Source organism: Melopsittacus undulatus, chromosome 9, assembly GCF_012275295.1.
Source record: "Melopsittacus undulatus isolate bMelUnd1 chromosome 9, bMelUnd1.mat.Z, whole genome shotgun sequence".
NCBI lineage: Eukaryota > Metazoa > Chordata > Aves > Psittaciformes > Psittaculidae > Melopsittacus > Melopsittacus undulatus.
The window spans coordinates 3659511-3683862 of record NC_047535.1 but is presented as its reverse complement, the minus strand read 5'-3'; the positions used below and the strand labels follow the sequence as shown (position 1 = coordinate 3683862).

Genomic DNA, 24352 nt, shown 5'->3' with positions numbered 1-24352 from the left:
AGAGGCACGTTTGACAAAGGCATGCACTGACAAGAAAAGGGGGAATGGCTTTAAACTGGCAGAGGGGGGATTGAGAGTGGACATTAGGAAGAAATCCTTCACTATGATAGTGGTGAGGCATTAGTACAGGTTTCTTGGAAAAGTTGTGGCTGCCTTATCCCTCACAATGTTCAGGGCCATGTTGGACAGGGCTTGGAGCAGCCTGGTATAGTGGAATGGGTTGGAACCGGATGAGCTTTCAGGTCCCTTCCAACCCAACTATTCTATGGTTATTGAAAAACCAAACAAAATAAGACAAACACAAGCAAATAACTCCCAAGTAATAAGTTCTTAATGGTATTGCTGCATTTTCTCTTTTTTAAGGCTTAAGCTTTGAAGTACACAATGATACAACACTGTATTAACTTAATTTAATGTTCGTTTATATTTGTTAGGTGGAATGATGGGGACAACTGACCTCACAGTGCCAAATGGAGCTGGTACCAGTCCAGTTGGTAAGTGTGGTATCATCTTTTTGTTGAAAAATAATACTGTGTTTAGTTTCACAGTTATTCAGAAGCAGTTTTTTAGTTGAACTCTTCTGAAAAAGGTTGTGGAAGAACCAAGGTTGTAATTTTCTTAGCTGCAAGTGTTAAATCTTGTAAATTCTTGTCAGGCATTTAACTTTTTGCTGCCATGCCCCTTCCACTTCAGTAACAGTTGCATTTCTTGTTAGTGGTTTTCGATAGTAGCATGCTGCTCTTGCTTTTCTGTTTCTCTCCAGGTATAATTTCACAGCACTCTGAAGAGATCTTACATGCACCAAATGCCTTACTTTGTATGAAATATACTGCACTCACTAAACTATTACACTAAAGACAACTTGGCTGTGTTCTCAAGCTTAGTATTTGCAAGACCTGGTTGTGGTGCCAATCAAAAGGAAGAAAATACAGACTGTATTGTTTGTATTGCCATGTGTATCTTGCTAATCATTTTGTAGCAATTATACAAAGAAAGCAATAAATCTTGGAAGCTCATAGCGAGGTTCTGTCTAAATTTTGGAAGATGATCAGGATTTCTTTCAAAAACAAATTAGAGATGTTGCCAAAAATCAAATTCACAGTATGTTTTGGTCTTCAGTAAAAAGATATGATAGCACTGTTTCATTTAAATAATATTTTGTCTCCCCTACACAAAATCTAGTGCTCTGATAGAGGGCAGGCAGCCACTGAAATTTATCATGCCACAGAAAGGCAAAATAAGTGATAGTTCATCCACTTCCTTCATGTTCCTTCCATGCCTTGAGATGTCTTGGTGACTGAAGGTCAGTTGTGCAAATACACATAACTCTCCTTGGTATGTGTTTGTAGCAAGAGAAGCAACTGTTGACCTTTCAGTATTTACCCACTGGCTACTTAGTGTGGCAACTGGGGAAAAAGTTCTTTGAAGATGAAGTCAGGCAATTGAATTGATGAATAAAAAATGCCCTAGCTTACAAGGCTGAAAGCACAGAATTGACTTTCCACTCTTTATCCGTTCTTTGGCTATGTGCAGCAAAGATATGAAATATTAAAGAGTGGTTTCCATCAGGTAAGCAAGATTTTAAATGGAGGAAACTTCCTCAGCTGAAATAAAGTTGACTATTTTTAGAAACTGTGGAGGTCAGATGTGGATTTCCATAGCATTCCTCAAGCCAAACTAAATAAGTTTATTATCAGCCTGTTTCAGGCCTCTTTTCCAAAATCAGGCTTTAGTAACAACAGTCTCGGGTTTAAGATTCCTGCTTTCAGTAAGCAAATAAAACAGTTGTTTACAGCACTTGCTATAGAATATTAAACCGTAGAAATACCCAGTCCCAGCAGCTTGGTGAACATATTTAATGCCATAAAATGTTTTCCTTCTTGCATTTATTAATAGTTTATGTGAAAAGTCAAAATGCATCACTTATCTCTTACTTTCCAGAACATCGCACCCAAAATGTTACACATATACCCACTCATTTCTAGAAAGATTTTTTCATACAAGTAAGAGTTGTGGCTATAGAAGATCAGTGGAACATCTATAAGTACCACCTTTAGCGAAACTCAGCTACCTAGTTAACACCAGAATACTGAGCCACAGAGTGCCCGAAGTTGTCAGAGCTCTGTTTTCTACTAAGACATGGCATGGCTTCTTTTAAATACTGTTGGGTGCACAGTAACCTTCTGAGTTGCAACCAAAATCAAGAAACCACACATAACCAGATTGAGTAAATCTGCTCACTTGTCAATCTGAGCTTGACAGCTGCCGTTGAAGTGTGTATATCAAGTTAATTATGTCTGCAGACAACAATGGTTTTAGTTTCTTGTTACATTTATTGTCGAATTCACTTTAAAAAGCTTGTGTTTTTTTCTTCTAGCTTTCAGTCTTTTAAACTTCTCAAAAACGGAGAATTCTGCTATGGATATAGTTGTGAAAGGGCATGTATCAAATTTGCAGCTCATAATCTATAGGAGAGATGTAAAGATGGAATATTGGCATGCCCGTATTCCTAGATACTCTCTTACAGACGAAGGAAAAAATGTCCAAGCCTTACTTGGCATTACGAAGTTTTGAGCATTTGAGATTTTGTTCTCATTTCATTCAAAGCTACTTACATGCCTTTATCTCGGAATAAAAAGCAAGTAAAGGTTATCTCGCCTAGTTGGGACCCAGTTCAAACAAAAATGTTGCATAAAATGGCTCATATTCAGTTCATATGAGTCTTTTTCTCAAGTCCTGTGTAACTTGATTGGAATAGATCTGATTTGCTTTAGCAGTCAATCTGCCAACTTAACAGTTTTTCTGTGGAAAATAGAGTAAAAATATCTGCCTGTTGTAGCAGAGATTGGTAGGTGGGTTTTTATATCTAGAACAGAAAAATTTGTGATTATTTTATAATCCTGAGAGCTCACTTCACACGCAGCTGTCATAACTCTGCAAACGCATTCTTATTTTGTAGTATCTTTAAAACGTTACCCACCACATAAAAACCATCTGCTGGATTTTTTACTTGGCAAGTGTATCAGCTCTGAGGAGGGGGAAATGTCCGGCAGTATGACAGTGTTTGCTTTTGAGCTAATTTATTTGTTCTGTGAATTAGATCCAGTGTTTTGGAACTAAGATTTTCATGGTAACACTGCCTGTGGTCAGTGTTGAACCCTGTTCAGTTTTTGATGGGTATCCAGTATGCTTCAGGAATCTCCTATCACCAGGATGCGTACACCTTGGTACTTACTGGTCAGCTTGAGCACCATGCATTTCTGTATCCTCCTTTCAAAAGGCTGTGGATTCTTATTAGGCAAAGTGTAGCCTCACTTGCTCTGAGTACCCAGATGAGGCAGGGAGTTTCTTTGCCTTTGAACTGAAAGGATTTGATGGATGGATCACCTTCACATTAGTCAGGAGGAGGTCTGTTGTGTTCCAGCAGTCAGTGTTACACCTTGAATCATCCAGAAGTGCCAGTAAAGTGCAGTTCCAGTGACAGTGTTCCATCCATGAGAATCAGAAGGACTCAAAGGAAGTACCACTGTTACCCAGTGTTTGCTTTTTCTTCTATATCTTTCATGGATGGCATCGAGATAAAACCATGCAAAGGATCTGACTGGTTTTCATTGCTAAGGCTGCATGAAAACCATAAACCTTAAGACCTTTGTACTGAGATGAGTTCCCTAAGTTCTTCCCAGTCCTAGATGATCTCAGTCCTAGATGATTTTGAAAGAGCTGTTGAAAGTGGAGGCTCTTTATGATCTCTCAGAGACAGAATAGTATTTGCCTGTGAATTTCTTTGTCAGTGAAACAGCCATTCTGGTCAGTAATACAGATTATGGACCCAGTTAATCTTCTGGGAAATTACCTTTACAATTTTATCATCAGAAGAATGGATAAGAAAGGTCTGGTCCTCTTGAGTAGTGAATTTTTAATCTTTGTTCCAGAACTGTATCTTCTCTGATGTCCTCAGTAATCTTCAGATTCTGATACGTGAAGTAATTTTAGGAATGTTGAATTTCTTTGGAACTCAACTTTGTCCTGAGAGCTATTGTATCTCCATTAAGAGCCAGTCTAGGTCATGTGTGATCTTTTATCCTGGCCTAAGCATGGATTATGCTGAAGTGCAACTGACAGCTTGCACACACCTGTAAACTGCTTGTATATTGCCAGAAAGGGATCAAGACAGAGAACTGTGAAGAGCCCCACCTGTAAAGGGTTCCCTTTGTCTTGAGGGCTTGGCTGACTGGGAGAGCTTTTTCTGCTGTCTGAGGATAAAAGAATCTTTCAGCTTGGTCTTTCATAAGTCTGAGTCAAGTGGCTAATATGCTGCAGTTCTTAAGAGTACACCTGAAGGCCTCTGTAACAAAACAGCTTTCTGTGAATACCTTTTTAATTGTGTTGTTTTGCCTTGTAAATGAGAGACACTCCAATGAGAAGTATCCAGCTAACTCTGGAAGAACATACCTCTTGCAGGAATTTTGCTCTAAACTGGATTGCAGCTGTCAGCCTTTTCCTTAAGAAAAGAGACTTCCTTCTTCCTCCAGCCCCACTGTCAAACTCACCAGCCTGTGTCATCTGCATCAGCTAAACAGCTTAGCACTTTTGTAGATGACTGCCTTAAGAAAGCAACTCTTACAAGGGCATGTAGTGTCAGGACAAGGGGGAATGACTTTAGACTGAAAGAGAGGAGATTTAAATTAGATATTAGGAAAGAATTCCTCCCTGTGAGGGTGCTGAGGCGCTGGCACAGGGTGCCCAGAGAAGCTGTGGCTGCCCCATCCCTGGCAGTGCTCAAGGCCAGGTTGGACACAGGGGCTTGGAGCAGCTGCTCCAGTGGAAGGGGTCCCTGCCCGTGGCAGGGGTTGGAGCTGGATGAGCTTTAAGGTCCCTTCCAGCACAAACCAGTCTGGGATTCCATATAATGTCACCTTGCCCAGGATACACCACCACAAATCCTCAGATGTTCCAAACTCTTCATTGCTGTCATCCATCATTTACCATTCTTTACACTGGCTTTGTATAGATACATAGAAATCAACAATTCGGAAATCAGAAGTCTGGTTTCTGTATAGTTGACAGAAGACCTAGAAGTGATCCAGTTACCACTGCTAGCATTTCCCACAAAGCTGAGTAATATTCAGATACAAAAGCAGTATTCCTTTGTTTTAGGTTTGCTGCTGCATTCTGAATAACAATCCTGGTCTTTCTTCGACCATTTAAATTCTGAATGTTCTTGAATATTGTCTCTCCTTTTATCTAGCTTTAGGCAAGGAAAAAAAATGAAGATATGTCAGAAACCTGGGAAGTGAGGGGTTTATTTTAGTTTTCTAACATGAGTAAGCATTCCCTTGACACTTAGTCATGTGTTTTTCTTTTGATGAGCTTTAATATCCAAAGTACTGCTTTTAGAAGCATAAATCGCACACGTTAGACATGTTTCAAAATCTTACATTACCGTCAAAGGTATGTTTTAATTCAAAGCATAGCATTATCTTAAGTATTGATTTGTAAAGATCAGTGGAAATACATTTATTTCATCTTCCTTAAGATGTAAATCCTTTCCAAAACTATCAGAGAGCTTAGGCTTTGAAATGATGATAGAATCAGCAGTGATTGCTGTGCAAATCTGGAGATGCTATGAACGGCATATGTTGGGTTTTGGCTGTAGGGATTCTTATTTTTTATTTGATTTCCACTTAAAGCTGTCATACAAAAAAGATCAAATGAATTGAACAACTAATGCATGTAGAAATGCTGCTGTTGTATTTACTTGCAGCATGTTGTTCATCCCCACAAGATCTTACATGTGAATGTTTCTCTTCAGTAGATTTTACCTGGTCTTCTAGATGCATAGTGAATTGATGGCTTATTGCAAGCCCAGTTTTCAGTTCTAATTACACGACAGGTGTTGGGCTGTATGATGTCATTTGAGGCATCAATATTTATTTACTACCGTCTTGTTTTTGCTTATTCTTATCTTGCTTAGCTGCTTCCCTACAATTATTTTCCAAATCTATGTATAACTGTCCAGTTTCTCCAAAGGTGAACCACAAAAAAAGATTAATGGCATCAATGCCTGTAATTTATTCCTTGAGTAGTAATAAGGACATGGAGCACTTTCCAGCCACGTGTGTTCATTGTTTCAGCTGATGTGATTTATACAGTGAAGTATGAGTCTGGCTCACGTAATTGAATGCTACATCGAGGGCTGCAGGACAGTAAATGAGATTAAGCTGTATTATGTCTCTGAAGGCAGAATACACAGTTGTTAAAATGGGTGGGTTTTAAGGTTTAGCTTCAGAAAAGAAGTTACTTCAAAAGTAAACATTTTCTGACCAAACAAGAAGTAGGCTAATGCACATTGACAGTGTTTGTTATCATGAAATCTAATGAAATTATGATTCATATAATTGAGAGCTTATCATCTTTGCATTGGTGTCTGTTTTCCAAAGAAGTGTTTTGAACATGTTTTCATCGTCTGTTGTACAGAATTAGAGATAAATAAAACTCTGCCAATGGAAGTAAAAACAGTCTTATTTTACACTTACATAGGATTTTATATTCTGTTTCCATTTTGTCAGTTTAATAGTGTTTTTAAACATAAAGTCATTGTCTTTGGGGAAGATCTATAGTGGGTGGGGTAGATACAATTTCTGTATAATACAGAGTAGTAAGTAGGATTTATGGGGTTATTAAAGCTTCGGTTTGGCAAACAGCCGCATAGTTGCATCATCCTGTAATCATTATCTTCTTCTGGCTCCTGACCTTGCTCTGAAGAAATACCATGCTTTTAGTTATCCTTTCACTCTTAACTTGTAATTTGATTTTCTTATTAGATTATTAACAGGCAAAAAAGGCTTTAAGTTTCATACTAAAAATGAATATTCCAAACTCTCATTGCAGCTCCAGCATATTCCAGTGTTTGCTAAATGTTTGGTGTTTGCCATTTACATAACAAAGGGCTGCTATGGGATTGATACCTATAGTATGCACACTCTGGACATCTTTTGCTTCTCCTGTTCTTAATATGTTTTTTCTAAACACTCACTTTAAGAAATTCTCAGCTTTTCCTCAGGACAAATGCCTTGACTCTGCACTGCTCCTGGATGATATTGCACAGAGGAGGCAATGGCAAAGAGTTTGTTGTTTTTGACAGCACTACTAAAAGCATGAAATGTTTCTGAAGGATTGGCAGAGCCTTGTAATAAGGACTGCAGGAAATGACTGTACTGGGTGTGGAAGAAAGACACTGTCCAGATTTAACACACGAGCTACCGAAATACTTGGAAACAGAGGACAGGAAATGGTATCATAGGATAGACTAAAATGCTGTACAGAACTCCATTGTTTATACAAAGTGTTATTGTTCTGAGGTTTGAATTCAACTCAGAACATCGCAGCTTTGGCATGGAAAAGGTAACACTGACAGCCTAGTGAGTAATAAAATGCTATTTATGATTATTAGATTAAAGCCCAGACCTATTTTATAACAGTGAACTCTTTAAATGTTCTGGCATTTTTTTGCTGAAAATGAAGGTTCTGTAAAAAATGTTTTAGATGCAGTTTGGTGAAAATTACAGCCTTTTCTAATAATTTTTCCTCTCCCATCTGGTTCCAAATGCACTTAATTTTTACTCTGTCCATTGTGCAAGGCTTCTCTTGTAACCTGATGCTCTATTAGGCTGTCTATAACTCCAGTTTACACTCATTAATAATGGATAGGGATTGATGCATAATGGTATTTAACAAAACCATGATTCCATGAAAACTGTCACAAAGTTTGAGGAACCTTAGGGCTAGCACAGAACTTAATTTCTCTTCTTTGGCTGGTTGGTTTGTGTGTGTGACCTAAACTGTGGGTAGTTTTCTCCTAGCAGACAAGAGTATATTTAGCTCTAGTACACATTCTCAACTACAGACCAACTCTTCAACCACTTGAACTAAATTTTATCGCTAACCTTAGAAGCAGCCCAATAAATTCTGCTGGTTTCTGCTGAGGAATGTAGGTGCAATCACGCAACGAGTTTTTGCTGTGGTTTTTAATACACAAGGAAAAATGCTGACACAAAAAGCTTTTTCTTCCTTCTTCTGCGTTCCTTCATTTACCCATAATTTCTAAGTTAAATGGTAGAATTCTCAGAAAATGTATTCCCATACCTGTCATACAAATGCTTCAGGAAAGTACTAAATTACAATAACTCCTCCTTGCTCTGTTAACCTCAAGAGACTCAAGGACACATTGGACCATCCATGTATGGTCAGGCTTTGGGCACAGTAGGATATCCATAAAGTGAGTAAATCTTTAATTTGAAATCCTGGCTTTAAAGTTGTGAATTTAGTGCTCATCCATATGTGAATGAGACTAATCCTGTGGTTGCAAATTCCAGTAAGTTCTACCAACTTCCAGATTTCTTCTTTAAAAATATTTAGCAAGAACTTTGTTTCCAAAAGACCTTTCAAAAACTCAGTAGCACATCAGGACAAGAGCTTCGTTATAATTCCTAGAATCCTAGAATGGTTTGGGTTGGAAGAGACCTTAAAGCTCATCCAGTTCCAGCCCCTTCCACTGGAGCAGCTGCTCCAAGCCCCTGTGTCCAATCTGGCCTTGAGCACTGCCAGGGATGGGGCAGCCACAGCTTCTCTGGGCACCCTCACAGGAAAGATCTCCTTCCTTATATCTAGATCTCCCTCTTTCAGTTTAAAACCATTTAAACTTGTCACTATGTGCCCCTGTAAATGCTTTTGCTTTTTCCATTTCTAAATTGATAAAACAAGATGTAGGCTTCCATTGCTGGTGGACAGAGCAGAGATAAAGATTGCATTTGGCAGTTTCCTTGCTGTGTAATGAGGATCAGTAGTAATGGAGGAGGCTCATTACCAATCTTGGCGAATTCACACCTACCACGTACACCAGCTGAGTATCTTAGCAGTACCCGTCACCTCCATGAGTGTTGTGCTCTTACTGAGCCACGTTAGTGTTCTTCATTCTTGCTAAGCTTTTAAAGGCATGTAACATTTTGCTAAAGGAGGTGGAATGTCACACTGACAACTTTCTTATTTTAATTGCTTCCAGATTAATATGTACTTAATGTAATAAAATTGGATTGGGCATAGGGGCCTATTGGAATTAGAATAATAATACAAAATTCATGCCAGTGTGGCGCTATGGGCTATTAGAAGGGAATTTCCCACACAGTGAACTTTGTGTAATAGACTTTTCTGTGAACTGTGACTATAAAGGCTGCTTTCACAACTGCAATATTAGTATAAACATAATGGTGCTATGAACTGTATTTATTTATACACACACATACACACGTTCTGTAGTGTGAACTATAGGGTTCCCTGTTGTGAAATTCCCCTTCCTTAACAACTCTTTTTTTCCCTGTATTTGCAGCTGAATAAGGTGAGTGTATTTTGGGAAATGTTGCTATAAATATGATAAAATCATTGGAATGTGGCTTTAAATTTTTTTCTGAGAAGTGTATTTTGGTAGCATGATTGGTGCTTCTGTCAGTGTAGAACGGAATACTGGTACTTAACTGTTCTACTGTCTTGGTACTTCCTTCTGATGTGTTTTGAGTGTGAGCTAAGGCCTGTGTCTTGAATGTATTCAGCTTTTAGACATTTTCAGTGCTAAAACCAGGACCTATAATCTTTGGCATGTCTAATTCTATTTAGAATGAGTATCAGGAGTAAGGTAGAGAAAGACCTACGTAAATTAAATTGATGAGCATAAATAACATTTATATCTGCCTTCAGAGCTTGGAATGAATTTGAAGGGAAAGGATTTGTCCCCTTTGTTGCTAAGTATAATAATCAGACTGTATTTTTGAGAGTGAAAGTAAACTCAATAGAACATAGATACTGGAGCCCTGTAGGCCTTCAAGAGACTTGAAGAATACATTTTAGAAATAGAGGCTTTAAGAGCTGATACCTTTTATTGTCACAGCAGCAGACAACAGCTCAGTGTAGTCCATGTGCTCTGGGGGTGGGGATGGAGTTGTGCAAATCCACAGACTTTTTGCAAGCTCAGCCTGGAGGAACTTAAAAGGGTGAAATAAAAAAGCACAGCGGATGTTATTAGAAATAGTTCTTGGGCAATGTGCTCTTCTCAGCGTTTAAGCGGCCGCAGTGTGCCCTTGAAGTGATATTACCTTTACCTATTGATCTTCTGGTGAGAGTGGTTTCTGTCTGTTCGATGATGCGGTTACTGCACCTTTGTGAGAGGTTTGGTTATTGGAAGTGTTACAAAAGAAGCATTTTGCAGTTTCTATTTTGCATTGCTACAAATCCGTGTTTCTATTGCTGCTTCTCTCCAGACTTAGGGGACATTTGTTTCTCCTCTTTCAGGAAATGGCTTTGTGAATTCTCGAGCTTCACCAAGTCTGCTCGGAACTAGTGGTGGTGGGAATGGCTTAGGCAAAGTCATGCCTACAAAGTCTCCTCCTCCACCTGGAGGAGGTAACCTTGGAATGAACAATCGCAAACCTGACCTCCGTGTTGTCATCCCACCCTCCAGCAAGGGTATGATGCCCCCACTGGTAAGTTAAAACGTTTGCTCTGTGAGTGTCTTCGTCAAAATGAAGTGTTCTGCCCACTCTCATCTGCTTACCATAGGTTACAGTGATAGAAAGATGTTTGTATTCTGAAACTTCACTAATGAAAACCCAAGTTACATGTTGTTTCCTTGTGGAAAGTTAAATTTGTAAGGAATTTTTTATTTAAAGTGTAGAATAGCCCAACCAACCTAAATGGGGTTTGAATACAATCCTAGAGATGTAGGTGGGGATTTTGTTGGTTTGACTCAACATCTCACTCAGTTGGTATCAAGAACTGTGTTGGTTTGGAGGGTGTGGGTTTTCAGGAAGGGTTATGTATTATTCTGTGGAGGAATGGCTGATCTCACTGGTGAAGTGAGCTATATTAATGTGCCCTAAAGCACGCTTTGTACCTGTTTGTCCTCAGCCCTAATGGTTGTGGGATATAAAATGTAGCTTCAGTGGTAATGACGGTGTGAGAGAAACTCCTGTTTGATGTGGTGTGCTGGAATGAAACCTTGTGTGTCCGTGGTGGATGCCATGTCCTCAATGCAGGCGTAAAAGAGTAATGAGGATCAGCTTCAGTCCCTGTTTATGTACTTTCCAATCCTACTGTGCAGTTTGGCATGTTGGTCGTAATGTTTGTGCAGCCTAGATTTGGAATAGCACACGAGTTTCGTGTCGGGCATGAGGCAACCACCACAGTGAGACCAGAACAGGTCTTTCAGGAAGAGTTACTCTATTTTTCCTTTAATTTGCTTGGCCGGAGCCTTTGGTCTGAATCTTTCACTGTCACATAGAAATCTTAAATGTCTGTGTGCACATTTTGTGTTTTCTCTGTATGGAGGAATGAACCCTGACCAAGAGGAGAGGATACAAACAATACAAGCACCCTCTGTGTACTTCTTACTTGGTTTTGAGATACCACAAGTGCTTACTTTTGTTACTGGTATTCACGATGACTATTACAAAATTAATCCACGTAACAAAAGCTGTAATTATCTGCAGAGTAATGATTCCTGAAGTTTCAGGTTTTTCTAGGAATGCTGAAGTGTAGAAGAGCTCGGAAATACTCTGGTTATTAAAGTGAAAATGACACTTTAATTAGAAATAGATCCAAGAAGAGGATCTTGTTAATGCTGCTGTTCTAGCATCAGTAGTCCATGATACCTCTTCACTGTTGTGTTGTTAACAACAACATAATATTCAATGTAGGTTTTGCCTGTCTTTTGATGGGATTTGGAAAGAGGTTTCAGAGTAGAGGTGCTGGGATGGTTGTATGTAAAAAATACCTGGTTACTGAGTTGGATGTTTATTGGATCAGTTTATTGGAAGCTGATGTGCTCCACATCCACATGTTATCAGGGTGTAGCTGTGTCCTTGTTTTTGCTGAGCTCTTTCTGCACTCTTTCAGTATGGTAGTTTTTAATTGACCCAAATGACATGAAATATTGTAACTTCCTTGTAGTATTACTCACAGAATCAGGTGGCAAATACGCATTATGAATTAAAATGAGTAAAAATCCTGAGCACAAACATGACTTTTTGTTTCATTTTTGAAAGCAATGCTATTTTTAGTAACTCTGTTATCCCTCTTGTTTGCTGAGTACAGTCGGAGGAGGATGAATTGGAGTTGGTGAGTTTGGGCTACTGTTTGATGAGAGCAAGCAGGATGCTGAAAACACCTTTTACTACAGCTCTCTAACTGTAGTTTCATTCCATATTTCAACTAATTCCAGTGTTCCCTTGGTAGCAGACGAAAATACATTTGTTTTATCAGACTCAAATCCCAACCAATCCAAGTTGAAAACAGATCCAAAGCCTGGTGCTTTCCATTTGAAAAGTTCTGGGTGGTTTTTTTTCTCCTGAAAACGCTTCTGTTTTTCTTGGAGGGAACATTGGAAAAGAGCCTTTCAGAGTAACTGTCCATGTGGATAGGATATTTACTGTCCTTTGTGTCAGATACAAATACCCACTCATCATCCCCTAAATTACTGGCATATTTTTAGAAGGTGGCTTCACTCCTGAAGGGGTTCAGATTGTAACACAAGCCCTGTGTTACTCCTCTTATTTTCAAGGAGATTACATCATTGCTGGTGAGGTCACCTTCTTGGAGCTCAGAGTTATTTCATCCTGCGTGAGATTATCAAACCACAGGGGTGTTCCCTGTTTACCAAAAGGAATAGAGAATCGCAGACGAATAATCCTACCTTTTTATTCCAGTGGAAAGAGATTCTGCTTTGGAAAGGGAAGCTCTTGGGATTTGTCTGTTTTCTATTTTTTTCCAAAAGGTTTTAACATTTGGCATTCCTTCTGGAAAATGGCTGTAAGGCTAAAATCACTTGGAACTTATTTTTAGAGCAATTTCAAATTGTTTAGCTGCTGTAGCACAAACCATGCACAAGATGGTGCGACCGTGGAGATCCACAGTCTGCCTAGTGCATACCTTGATCTGTTTCTGAACATGGACCTGTTGCTAATACGAGGCTCTAATTGCATGAAAGCATGGAAAATGTAGTGATTTAGATGAATTTCTTGATGAATGCATGCTGTTGGTTGATTTGTTTTACCTTAAACATGAGCAATGGATTTACTAAAGCAAAGGGAAATGACTTTTCACAGTCAGTATTGAAGTTTTTAAGGTTTATTGGGATGATTTACTAATTGAGCAGTTGAACAGCTGCCACACGCGTTCTTCCCACCTTTATAGAGAGCATCTGCTTTCCAGTGCAAGACATAAAGCTCTAATTCAATGTAAAATCACTTAATCAAAGTATCATTGCAATTGGAATTAATGAGAAAGCCCTTGAATTAAGGTATTTGTACCTGCTAAAAGCTGCTGTGCTCTTCCCAGCGTTAAAGATAGGGCGGGTTGGTTTATGGCTCCTGTGTGGAGTGTGGTCCCTCTAGTGGTGTTCCAAACTGGGCTCAGCTCTTAGGGGAAGAAGGCTCACACAAAGAAAATGCACTTGTGTCTTCCTCAGACGTGGTAGAGAAATAGGAAGTACACCTGCAGGGTTATGTCTCTTATCCCACTAATTTGGGATGCTGATCCAGTGCTGGGAAGCGATTCCAAATCACGTCTGTGAACGCTCACTCCGTGGGGTTGGAACTGAGCTCTGAATATGAAAACCAGATCTGAACAGTAGCATGGCATGAAATAAAGGTGCTGAATTCCCCCTGGTGCTGCCATCGTTTGCACCAGGTTAAAAAGGAATGTAAAAAATTCCTGCAATTTGGCATGGATCTTTGGTTGAGTCTGGTACAACCAATACCAGCCACATCCAAGTATTCCTTAGTGCCTTTGTATGGCTGAGTGTTCAAGGCTTATATTCAGAAATGAATAACTTCAGAAACCCACCTTTATTAGCCACTCAAAAAGAGAAAATCCCATGGGGAAATCCTTTGGTCTGGATTGTTTCCCGGTATACTCCTCTTAACTTTTCCATTATGCAGTAATCCCAACTTTATAGGCTGCCATCCAAGAAAGCTTTGGAAAAAGGTCAATTCCTGGCAGACACCAAAAATCTGCTCTAATAACATATCTTTATGCCAGATAAACTTGGTCTAGGGGAGATTTTCAGAAGTACATAAGTGATTTAAAGGGATAAATTACACAGGAAATCAGTGGGATTGATTTTCTTGTCAGCCAGGCAAAAGGGGGATGAGAACCTGGGAGCCAGTGGAAGCCTGTGGCTGGTTTTCATATGGTAGCTGTGGTATATGGGTTTTGTCCTTTAAATTGGAAAGACAGAAGCCAAGGATTGATAATCCTCTGTTCATCTTCACAAATTTAAGCTTAAAGCTGAATATGGCTCTGTTTGTGTACCTGCTTCTTACAAAGGCAATCATGCATTTTTAATACTGATTGCTTGCTCAGGATCACAGTGGAGAGAAAAACTGCAGCTCCTGAAATACTTGTTTATCTTTCCAAGACAAGGGAAAAGCAGTAATAGCTGCAATCATTTAAAGCCAGGAAATGGCACCCACCCAAAGAGATGCAAAATTGCTGCTTTTGTAGCAGATATTTTCTCGGAGAGGGCCTTGCTGTAAATCTGTGTTTTCAGCAGTTTGAAATCCAGCTCCCTCAATTGGGAATGGTTCTGTAAGGATATAGAAGCACAGGGTGCAGAGAGTTCTGAGGCTTCAGTAGGTAAAAGTGAGCATTTGATGTTTAAAAATAACAATAGAAGAATGCAGTGTTTCCTGTTCCTGACAGTATCTGGCGCAGCAGAATGGTGCTGAGCCGCACACTGTGAAGGACGATGTACAGGTGCTGCCATGAGGAGTCGTAGGTTCTGTGACAGAGCAGCTTTGCTGCCTGGTGATATTCCCACCTGGATTAATGCAGGGTTTTCCAAACAGCAGATTTGGTTAAAGAGCTGAATTTGAGTGATAAGGTTGCTACAGATGCTCATTGCAGTGTATGGGAAAGACAGGCTGTTATTAAATAGCCTCCTCATGCCCACAGTCAGATAATGCAGCATAGCTGGTTTTCCTGTCACAAAGCACGGCTGCTCCGTGTGAACTCCAATATCATTTGCCTCGCAACAAACCTGCATTATAGCCACTTCCCTCCCAGTTTCTCAGGAACCATGGGAACAGCGAGATTATCACTGAAGCCTTATCTGCACAAATGTGGATCGCTGTGTTCCTCCAGGACAGGTGTAGTCAGTGCTCAAACCAGCTGCTAAAACAGTGACATTTGGGTTCACACCTGGGAAATGGGAGACTTCTCTGATGGAACTGCCCCCCCCCACCTACACCCAAACCTCTTTGAGCCAAAACTCTTAAATCACTTAAGAGCTTCTGAAAACTGCATCTGGTTCTGTGTCCCCCCACTCTAACACTGCTGCCATCTGCATGCACGGGAGGCAGACCACTGAGCCTGCATTAATTTCCCATTCCGGTTTGCCAAGATCATTTTGGTTGTCTTGAATGCTTTGGCTTGGTTAGAAAATCTGCTAGGATATGTTCATAACCGAAAAATAGAGCAAAGAAACAGGTTTTAGTTGGATGCTGTTTTATGGTAGCACTTGGTTTTCCATTGTTCCAACTGATGTCACAAGATGTTGTTATTTTTAATCATTTATAGAATACCCAAAGGATAAGTAGTTCTCAGTCTACACAGCCTCTTGCTACCCCTGTGGTGTCCGTGACAACTCCCAGCTTGCCTCCGCAGGGACTGGTGTACTCGGCCATGCCTACTGCCTACAACACTGGTAAGCTTGTTTTTATGAAGTGGCTTCATTTGTCAGATGTACAAGGCTTTTGTGATTCATAAGCCCTGAAAATTTGCATTTCTGTGACACTTTATTTTCCTCTTCAGTGCAAATGAAGGCTCTTATTCATCAAAAATGAGCCTTTAGGTTGTAAAATGTGTAAATGTTGAGACTCGCATCAGGAAGAAGCTTTCAGTCAGGTGGCAGAGAGACAGACACAATACAGTGCATTGATTGCAGCAGCAGTGCTCAAGCTGTCCATCTGGGAACTGAAGGACCTCACATTTAAGCAGTTGTTGATACTTCAGGGTGTACTGCCCCTCTCATTCTGCTCTGCTTGGTTCCAACAGCAGGAGGGGATCAGGCTCTGCTGGGGCCTTCAGTTTACAAAGGAACCCAGATAGGCCTTGTCCTCTTTAGTACCTGTGTCAGTGGTGTGGTGGGCACTCATGGGAGGGCACTGTCAGTGTTTCACCATTGCTGCCGGCTCAGCTGAAGAACCTTGAAACCACTTTTTACCCCAGAAGGGTTTGATGTGAGGAATTTGGTGATGTCAGTGGTAATTGGTTTGCAGAGTAGTCACAAGGCGGTGCCTCCTGTTTGGTCTCCATACCAACAGAGATAGTTTGGACTTCAACCTCAAGGTTATTGATTTGCTACAGACCCTGTGTGCAATGGTGGTACTGTATTTAATGGGTAAAACAGGCTGCGCTGGTCTGGTGTCAGTGACCATGTTCTTACTCCTGTGCTAAGGTCAGGGCAACACCAAAAAACCCTTCAAGGTTTGTAACAAATGGCCAAACCCTCAGTAATCCAGAGGTTTGGGGATCTTTGTTTTCTGTAGGGAGGACTGGCAGCAGCAGTCTGTAGTGTTGCAAGATGCAGCAACCTGCATTTGTAATGATTTCCTCCCCCCAAATGGTGGGGTTTTAGACATTTTCTCCACTTCTTTAGACTTGCAGCCACCTCCCAGCCAAACAACTCCCTTCTTCTGTGTGTATCTTTTTGTATTGATGTGCTCACTGAGGTTTATTATCCATGAGCCACTCCTGGTATTTTCCTGCCTCGGATGTGCAGCCGGCACCTCCTGCCCTGTGTGGGTTTGGGTGCAGAGAGCAGCAGCAGCAGTAAAGTGTTACCCTGTGGTAGAACCCCTCTACATGGTTGAACATTTGTGCAAACCATTGGTACCCTGAAAGGGGGTGAAGTGTGAGGAAGGGAATGAAGGAGAAGATGGGGTTGCAATAATTGCACAGTAAGGAATCGTGCTCGGTGAATTGTTTTGGATTCCAAAGATGAAGTTGTTGGGCACAGAGGTCTTGGTTTGGTGCTTGCCACAAAGGTTGTTGTTTATAGATTGTGTTTAATGGCTGTTTAAAGGAACAAGTAGTTCTCCAAGTCCCCTATTGAGGTTTACCTGTCACTAGCAAATCCCTTTACTTTCTGGCACAGTCTGGCCTTGTTTCAGGGCACTGTGCTGGGTGTGCTCCTCACCCAGAATAGCCTGGAAGCTGATGGCTAAACCAGGCTTAAAATGCCAACAAGATGAGAGGAAGAGGCACAGGCTGCAGGCTGAACCTTGGGAAGCAGCAAACCCAATTAAAACTAGTGTCCTACGCAACATTAGAAGTGCTGTTATTGCTGGGATGTGACTGTAAAAAGCAGCCCATTTCCTTTGATAATGCACTAATTTGTGCAAAGCTTCTTTAGCTTTGAGACACTTTAAAATGGTTTTTAGTAGATGGAGCCTTTCAGGGGATTTGCAAACAGAAACCTGGTGTTGAAACCAAATTGTCATCTGGGTATTCACCACCTGGCAGCAATCTCAGTTCTGCAGTTCAAGGACTAAGGTAAAATTCGGATACTCCATTGTTTTTCTGGATCGATAGGGTTTGGTTTCTCCCAGGGCTGGAAGGGATTGGCTCAGCTTTTGGCTCTGTAATTAAAATGCTGGATATGAGTTCTGTTGTTTTATAGACGTTGTTTTGCTTGGGGAAGTATTCTTTATACAGATTGCTGGAGAAAGAGCCAGAACAAACTGAGTTACTTGCTCTGAAACAGCCTGGGTGTTTCTAAGCATCCAAACCCCACAGAAGACAGTTAAACAGTAACTTACACGGGAGCAGTGTATCTGGCCATAAATCATGTTGCTGGCTGTAGGTCAGTTATTTTGCAAGGCACAAACGTCAAAGGTATGGTGTAGCTGGAGATGGCAGCAGCGGGTTCCACTATGCAGAAGCATTGCGATGTCTGTACCATTTTTCCATTTGCCTTAAGTCACTTGTGTAGGAACTGGTGTCCTGCTTTATGGATTATATATGATTATTTAGGGAAATGGGAGTTGTGTAGTGGCCTAGGTATGCTTTGGAAAAGTATCTCCTCCACCCCCTGCTATAAGACAGTGTCCAAAGCACCAGCAGTTAATTGTCTGTTATCATAAAAGCTCTAATTGCAAACTAAAAACCACACAGAAACAGAACTGCCATAAACACCTTCCCCAGGTCTGCTCCTAAAGAACCCCAGTGGCACAGAATAGCACATCCATCACCTGCACACTCGCAGGCTGTCACAGGTCTGCCTGCTTGCAAGGCTGAGTGCGTGTCCTTGGCACTGGAGGGCTGTATTTGGTTTATGTTCATTGTAGTTCTTATTCTAGTCCTGCAGAAGAGCTTCAGGTCGGTCAGCTCGGGGGAGAACCTTTATGAGCCTGCAGGTTTGTCAGGGCTCCAATCCAAATGTCAGCTGAGAAGGAATGAAACCAAAGGGCAGCTGAAGCAGCTTCACCTGCCGGGGGCAGCCAGGAGCTCCAGGGCCTTGTGGAAGGGTCTTGTGGTGATTCACATCCATCACCGCAGGGCACACAAAGGTACCTGTGGGCTTGGAGGTCTCCCTCTGCTCCAGACTGTTGAAAGGGAAACCACATCCACAGCAACAAGGATGGGAATGGGGAATTTGTTCAGGAAAGCTTATATTGAGAGAGAGAAATTATAATGGGGGTGTCATTTATGACAGTACTAACATCCCCCCAACAAACCTCAGCCACAAACCACAGCACAGAGCACCCCTGCTGAGGCAGAGTTCGGGTTCCTCTGCGGGCAGGAGGAGTGCGTTTGGCTGTGAGCAGTTTGTGTGTTCCCAAGAGAGCAGAAGTTATTTTAAGGAAGCTTTATTAGAAAATAATTAGAAGCAGAGACATGTTTGTGGCTTTGTCTGAAAACCTGATAATGGTAGCGAGAAAATAACTTCACCTCGGGATGAAGTGAGAACTGTCCAGAGGGTTCCAGCCTTGCCGGAGCCGACAGCCAGTCTGTGGCTGTTGACAGGGATCTGCTGGATGTCTATTACCCATTTCAGTTGTATTTCTAAGTAATGGTACTTTTGGCTCTGAATAAAAAGGCTTTTGGAGATACGGAGATGACAGTTTCATCAGGGATAACGTAAGGAGTGGAGCTGTTGTGGGGAGAGGCAGGATGTGATGGGAGCAGCCCGCAGTGCTCCACTACTGGGTTTGGATTTAGGTTTTGGGACTATGAGCTGCACTGGACCATGACTCAGCCAAATGGCATTGGTTTGACTAACACTGCCTCCCACTTGGGAACTGAACCGGAATTGGGCTGTCTCTAGTAAAGGCCAAGCCTTTCCAGTGGCACCTACAAATTCTTCCTTTTGTTTCACATTGAGATGTCTGCAGTCCAAAATCTTCACAAATGCTAATACTTGTATTACTGTAAGGTACATATACACATATATGTATTTATATATATATATAAGTGTGTAAATGCACTGTGTGTGTGGGTTTAGAAGCAGCTGTATGAGACAGCAGCGTGTAGAAATTGACAGCAGAATGCAAACAAATTGTCATTTGTAGGCTCATGTCCTGTTGAGCTCCTTGGGAAGTCAGACTGCTCCCAGAGTTCAAAGCTTTCATGTCTGAGCTCCTTTGGGTCACTTGCCTTTATCTGTTTTAGGTAGAAGACCTTTATGTGTATGTGTGTGTATCGCATATATACTCATGTATTTTGATATATATATATGTATATAAAATAATCTATAAACTACTTTCTTGTGCTTTCCCCTCTCAGATTACTCCTTGACTAGTGCAGACCTGTCTGCCTTGCAAGGATTTAATTCCCCAGGGATGCTGTCCCTCGGGCAGGTTTCAGCCTGGCAGCAGCACCACCTTGGTCCAGCAGCCCTCAGCTCTCTCGTGTAAGTACCCCCAACTGTTGTAAGTACACCCAAGAACACTGGTGCCACAGGCTACAGCCAGCCAGGAACTTTGGCTGCTTCAAGCCTAATACTGTGCACCAGTATTTGAGGGGTTTAATGTTGTGTCTGCTGGTGACGGTGCATTGCCTTTCAGGTTTGCTCCTCAGCTGTAAAGCACTCATGTGCCATGGTGCTTGTTCCATTCTCCCACAGACAGGCTGTGTCCTGGCAGCTCCTTACACGGGAGTCACCTGTGTGATGAGCTTAAATGTTTGGAATTAGGAATTAATGCTTTTTCCAGCTTTATTTCTTCACCCCAGTCAGTTGCATTTGTTGCCGTGCTCATTTTGAGGACCGCACATCACACAGGCACCTTCTTTTCCTGTGTCCTGTTTTCTCACCTCTGCCTTTCGGTTCTCTCCCCCCAGTACCGGCAGCCAGCTATCTCAGGGTTCAAACCTATCCATTAACACCAACCAAAACATCAACATCAAATCTGAACCAATCTCACCTCCCCGGGACCGTGTGACTCCCTCCGGGTTCCCGCAGCAGCAGCCGCCGCAGCCTCCGCAGCAGCAGCCGCCACCACCGCCGCCGTCGCGGCAGGAGATGGGCCGATCTCCCGTCGACAGCCTGAGCAGCTCCAGCAGCTCCTACGATGGCAGTGACCGGGAGGACCCGCGCAGCGACTTCCACTCACCAGTGGTGCTGGGGCGGCCACCGAACGCGGAGGATCGGGAGAGCCCATCGGTAAAGAGGATGAGGATGGACACGTGGGTGACATAAACGTGCGGCGCGGCCTCCTCAGTTTTGTGTTCTCGAAGTGAACTGTCCTGACATATCTAAATTTATAAATAAGGACATGAAATAAGCGTATTTATATGTATATACATACATGCATATATATATCTCCACATGCATATATATGTGCTAGTGTGTGTAGCATACACAAAATCATCAGGCACTTACAAACTTCTTGCGTAGCGGCAGACGTCCCCGGTCAAACGTAACCGAACAATCCCGTAGGTAGTGATGGCGCCCGGCACGTACCTGGACTCGTTGTTCTCATCCTATAACCTGTTTTGCAGAGAAGCGTTGTACCCGCCTTGTAGCCCTGCCACACTAGATTGCAGAAACCAAGAGGGCTCGCCTGTAGTAACGTCCCTGTGTGTGTTATTCAAGCTGTATGGTTACTCGTAGTTAAGAAATAATGCTTTGTAGCAGCAGAGCAGTAGAAAAGCAGGAAGAAGAAAGCAATACTGTACATAAAATGACCTTTCTATTACCCCGCCGGCATGGGTCTCTATTGCAGAGGGTGCATGGAGAAGGGCTGATGCTATAACGAAATAAACCACAGAAAAAACCCTGTTTTGCACGTGCAAAAAAAAACCAACCCCTAGTGTATTGGGTCAAAGAAGTGATTTTTTTAATGAGTGCAAGAGAGACATAGAGAAGGCGCATGAAATATTCAGAAAATATTAGCCTAGGAAATAGAACCTTAACAAAAGAAAATTAATATATTAAGTTATAATTGGGAGAGGTTTGACAAATTTGTTTTTACGTTCCTACCTTTGAGGAAAAAAAATATAGAAACGGATTTTAGCTCATGTATATTTTATATTAAAGAAAACAATACCCTAACGAATCGAAGACTATATATAAAGTTATATACAGTACTTTTGAACACATTCTGCTATGAATTATTTATATAAGCCAAAGCTGTACGTTGTAGCTTTTTTGTAGAGTATAGTTTTATCTTATTTTGACTTTCTAGTTTTTGCTTTCAAAGATGAAAAGGAAAAACTTGCAGGCGGAACCTTGGGGGAAAAATAAGCCATGAACACTTCTATGTACATTGAAATTTGAGCCAAACTCTTTGTGTATATAGCATCCTAAATATATGATCACCTTCGGTGTAAGTACCTGCGTATTGTACGTTCACCAGATTACAAAGTATATTTTTGTGGATTGACGCCGACTTGAAGAAGGGCGAGGTCCTTATTAAGTAGAGTATTCACTGTTTAATATTTACTATTTTGTTAAATATACTGTACTTTCTTTGGATTTTAATTATTATTAATATTATTATCCAGATTTTTCAGAGGGTGTATAAAGGGGTCGTCCCCCTCACTGGTGGTGAATGTGTGCCGTTCAGTTGTAATCTCTGTGCTGTATGGTTAAGCTTCATTATACATTTTATATATATGTATATAAATAGCAAAGTGGCAAAAAAACCCAACCAACCCGGTGTTAAGTTCATCCTGCATAAATAGAAAAAAATCTGTTACGACACATTTTAAGGCATCATTTTGGAGCTGCCTCTTCTGAGGAGTTAAAAACCAAACCAACAGTGGAAAAGCTTGACCTAATTTCTCATGGTAGGGAAATGGCACGAATCAGGTGAGCACTAAAGGTTCTTGAAGTTGGTAAATGGCTTGGGGTAAAGCTTCAGCTTCGGGAACAAACCCACTGCTCCCCAGAATGGGAAGGAGTTGCCCAGAGCCTGCTGTGGCACCGGTGGAGGAGGTTGGGGTTTGACTTTGGATTGGGTTTGCACAGCCCAAGGGCAGCGGCATCTCCCTGGGTCACTTGGTGCCCACTGGAGGGGCCCCAGACAGGCTGGTGCTGCAGGTTCCCTCCTGGGTACCAGAACCTCAGAGCACTGGCCTATGAAACAGGAAAACAGGGTCCCTTTCTTGGTCCTGGCTGCAGGTCTCCTCTCTGTACCTTCCTTCCCATGGTAGTTCTAGTTCTGGGGAGACCCTGACCTGTCCCATCACCCAAACTCTGACGTTATCCCCAATATTGGTCAATTTTTACTTGGGTTTTAGTTTTTGTAATTGAAACAATCACTTGATGCTGTAACTAAACAGACCCTTCCCCTCCCAAGGGGTGCAGCCCCAGTGCTTTGCTCCCCTCGGCTGCTGAAGCAGGCTGTTGGAACAGCTCTCGGTAATGTTAAACATGGACAGGTTTCTGTTCCTTTCACCCCTTACCATGGGAAAGGTCTCCATTGACCACAGTAAGTTCCAGGTTTAGAGAAGCTGCTCTGAGGCACCCCCTTTCCTCCTCACTTACCACCTTTAAGAACCTTTCAGTGCTCGGGCCCGTCCCGTGGTGGTTCATTATTTATGCACATGTATGGACTTTGCTGTACATCCGAGTGGGAGTTCTGCATTCACATTTACTGTCTATTTTCTTGTGTGCCTTATCAGATGGCTTTGCTGACTGTATCTCAATAGTCTTTATTTCTATGCAGGTTTTTAAACAGTACTAGTACTGTTCTCTTAAAGAAAAAGCTACGTAAGGGTTAGAGTTTGTATTAAAATTGCACCAATGAGTTACAAAATATAATGATGATGATAATCTGTTCTTCAGAAGGGCGCAGGGGCCTGGTCGCACGGTGCCCCGGCCTCCAGCAGACCAAGTCTTTCCCCAGCCTCCCGGGGCAGGAGAATCTCGCGCCATGGAATCAGTGGGAATCCTGATTTTTAGTAACAGGTAACTTCACTTTTTTAGGAATTGTAAAAATGTTTTATAAGAAAACAAAAAAAAAAGGGAAATGTCAGAGCACAGGGATTTCAACAGGTAAAAACCTCCTTGTTTCAATTAACTCTACTGACTGAAGTTGCAAGTGGAGCCGCTCCTCGCCTGAGCCCCGTGTAAGGTTTGTATCTGGTGTGAGCGTCGCCTCCATCGCCGAGCTCACCCCACGGTGTTTAACACCCGCTTTAGCCTTTCCTTCCACGTAGAGGACACTACCGCATCCGAACCTTGGAATTACTGTGCGCACAAGAAATACATAGTAAATAAGGAACAAAATAACTCCTAACAATCGATCCTGGGAAGAAGTTGAATTAGAATGTGAAAGAAAGACTTAACAAATGTAAACGTTTAAATCTTAGTAGAAACTTTCTTCACTTTGCTGTGCAAGAGAACACTGCTTTGCTATATTTAAAATGGCTTTTTTAAAAGAGATTTATGTATTTGGTAAATGTTTGTAGTCAACAGTTCACAAAGAAGCTGTTCACGGTTTAATGCTGATAAGCCGTTTGGCGGCACAAGCTGGACTTTGTTGCCATCCTTGAGACGAATCTTTTAAGAAAAACAAATAAGTTAATCTCAATTTTTTTCCCTGAATGTGTTGTTTTTTCTTCAATATACAATAAATATTCTAGTGAACTTTTTATCAAATGGTTAAGAAAATGCTAGAGGTTGTTGTAAAATATTTGTATCCTGCATTCACTGAAGTAAAGATACTGGCTTTTACTGTGTACTCCAGCCTCTCTCGTGTTTCAGAGCACGCGGTCCCTTTGTCCCTCTCTGTTAGTGCATTCCTGTTATGAACCAGCTCTCCCAAAATGCTATTGAAATGGGTGGTAAACCTGCAGG

At 41.6% G+C, this 24352-nt stretch overlaps 1 protein-coding gene across 4 annotated transcripts in view; it reads left to right on the top strand.

Annotated features, from left to right (window-relative positions):
* MEF2A (myocyte enhancer factor 2A) overlaps nucleotides 1-24236 on the top strand; it is an 89431-nt gene extending 65195 nt beyond the window's left edge. For all 4 annotated transcript variants that reach the window (XM_034066063.1, XM_034066065.1, XM_034066066.1 and 1 more), the window contains 5 exons: nucleotides 435-494; nucleotides 10342-10532; nucleotides 15625-15751; nucleotides 19834-19960; nucleotides 20389-24236. In XM_034066063.1, coding sequence (XP_033921954.1) covers nucleotides 435-494; nucleotides 10342-10532; nucleotides 15625-15751; nucleotides 19834-19960; nucleotides 20389-20746 — 863 coding nt within the window. In that variant the 3' untranslated portion in view covers nucleotides 20747-24236. The remainder of the gene's footprint in view (nucleotides 1-434; nucleotides 495-10341; nucleotides 10533-15624; nucleotides 15752-19833; nucleotides 19961-20388) is intronic.
* Nucleotides 24237-24352: the final 116 nt, after the last annotated feature.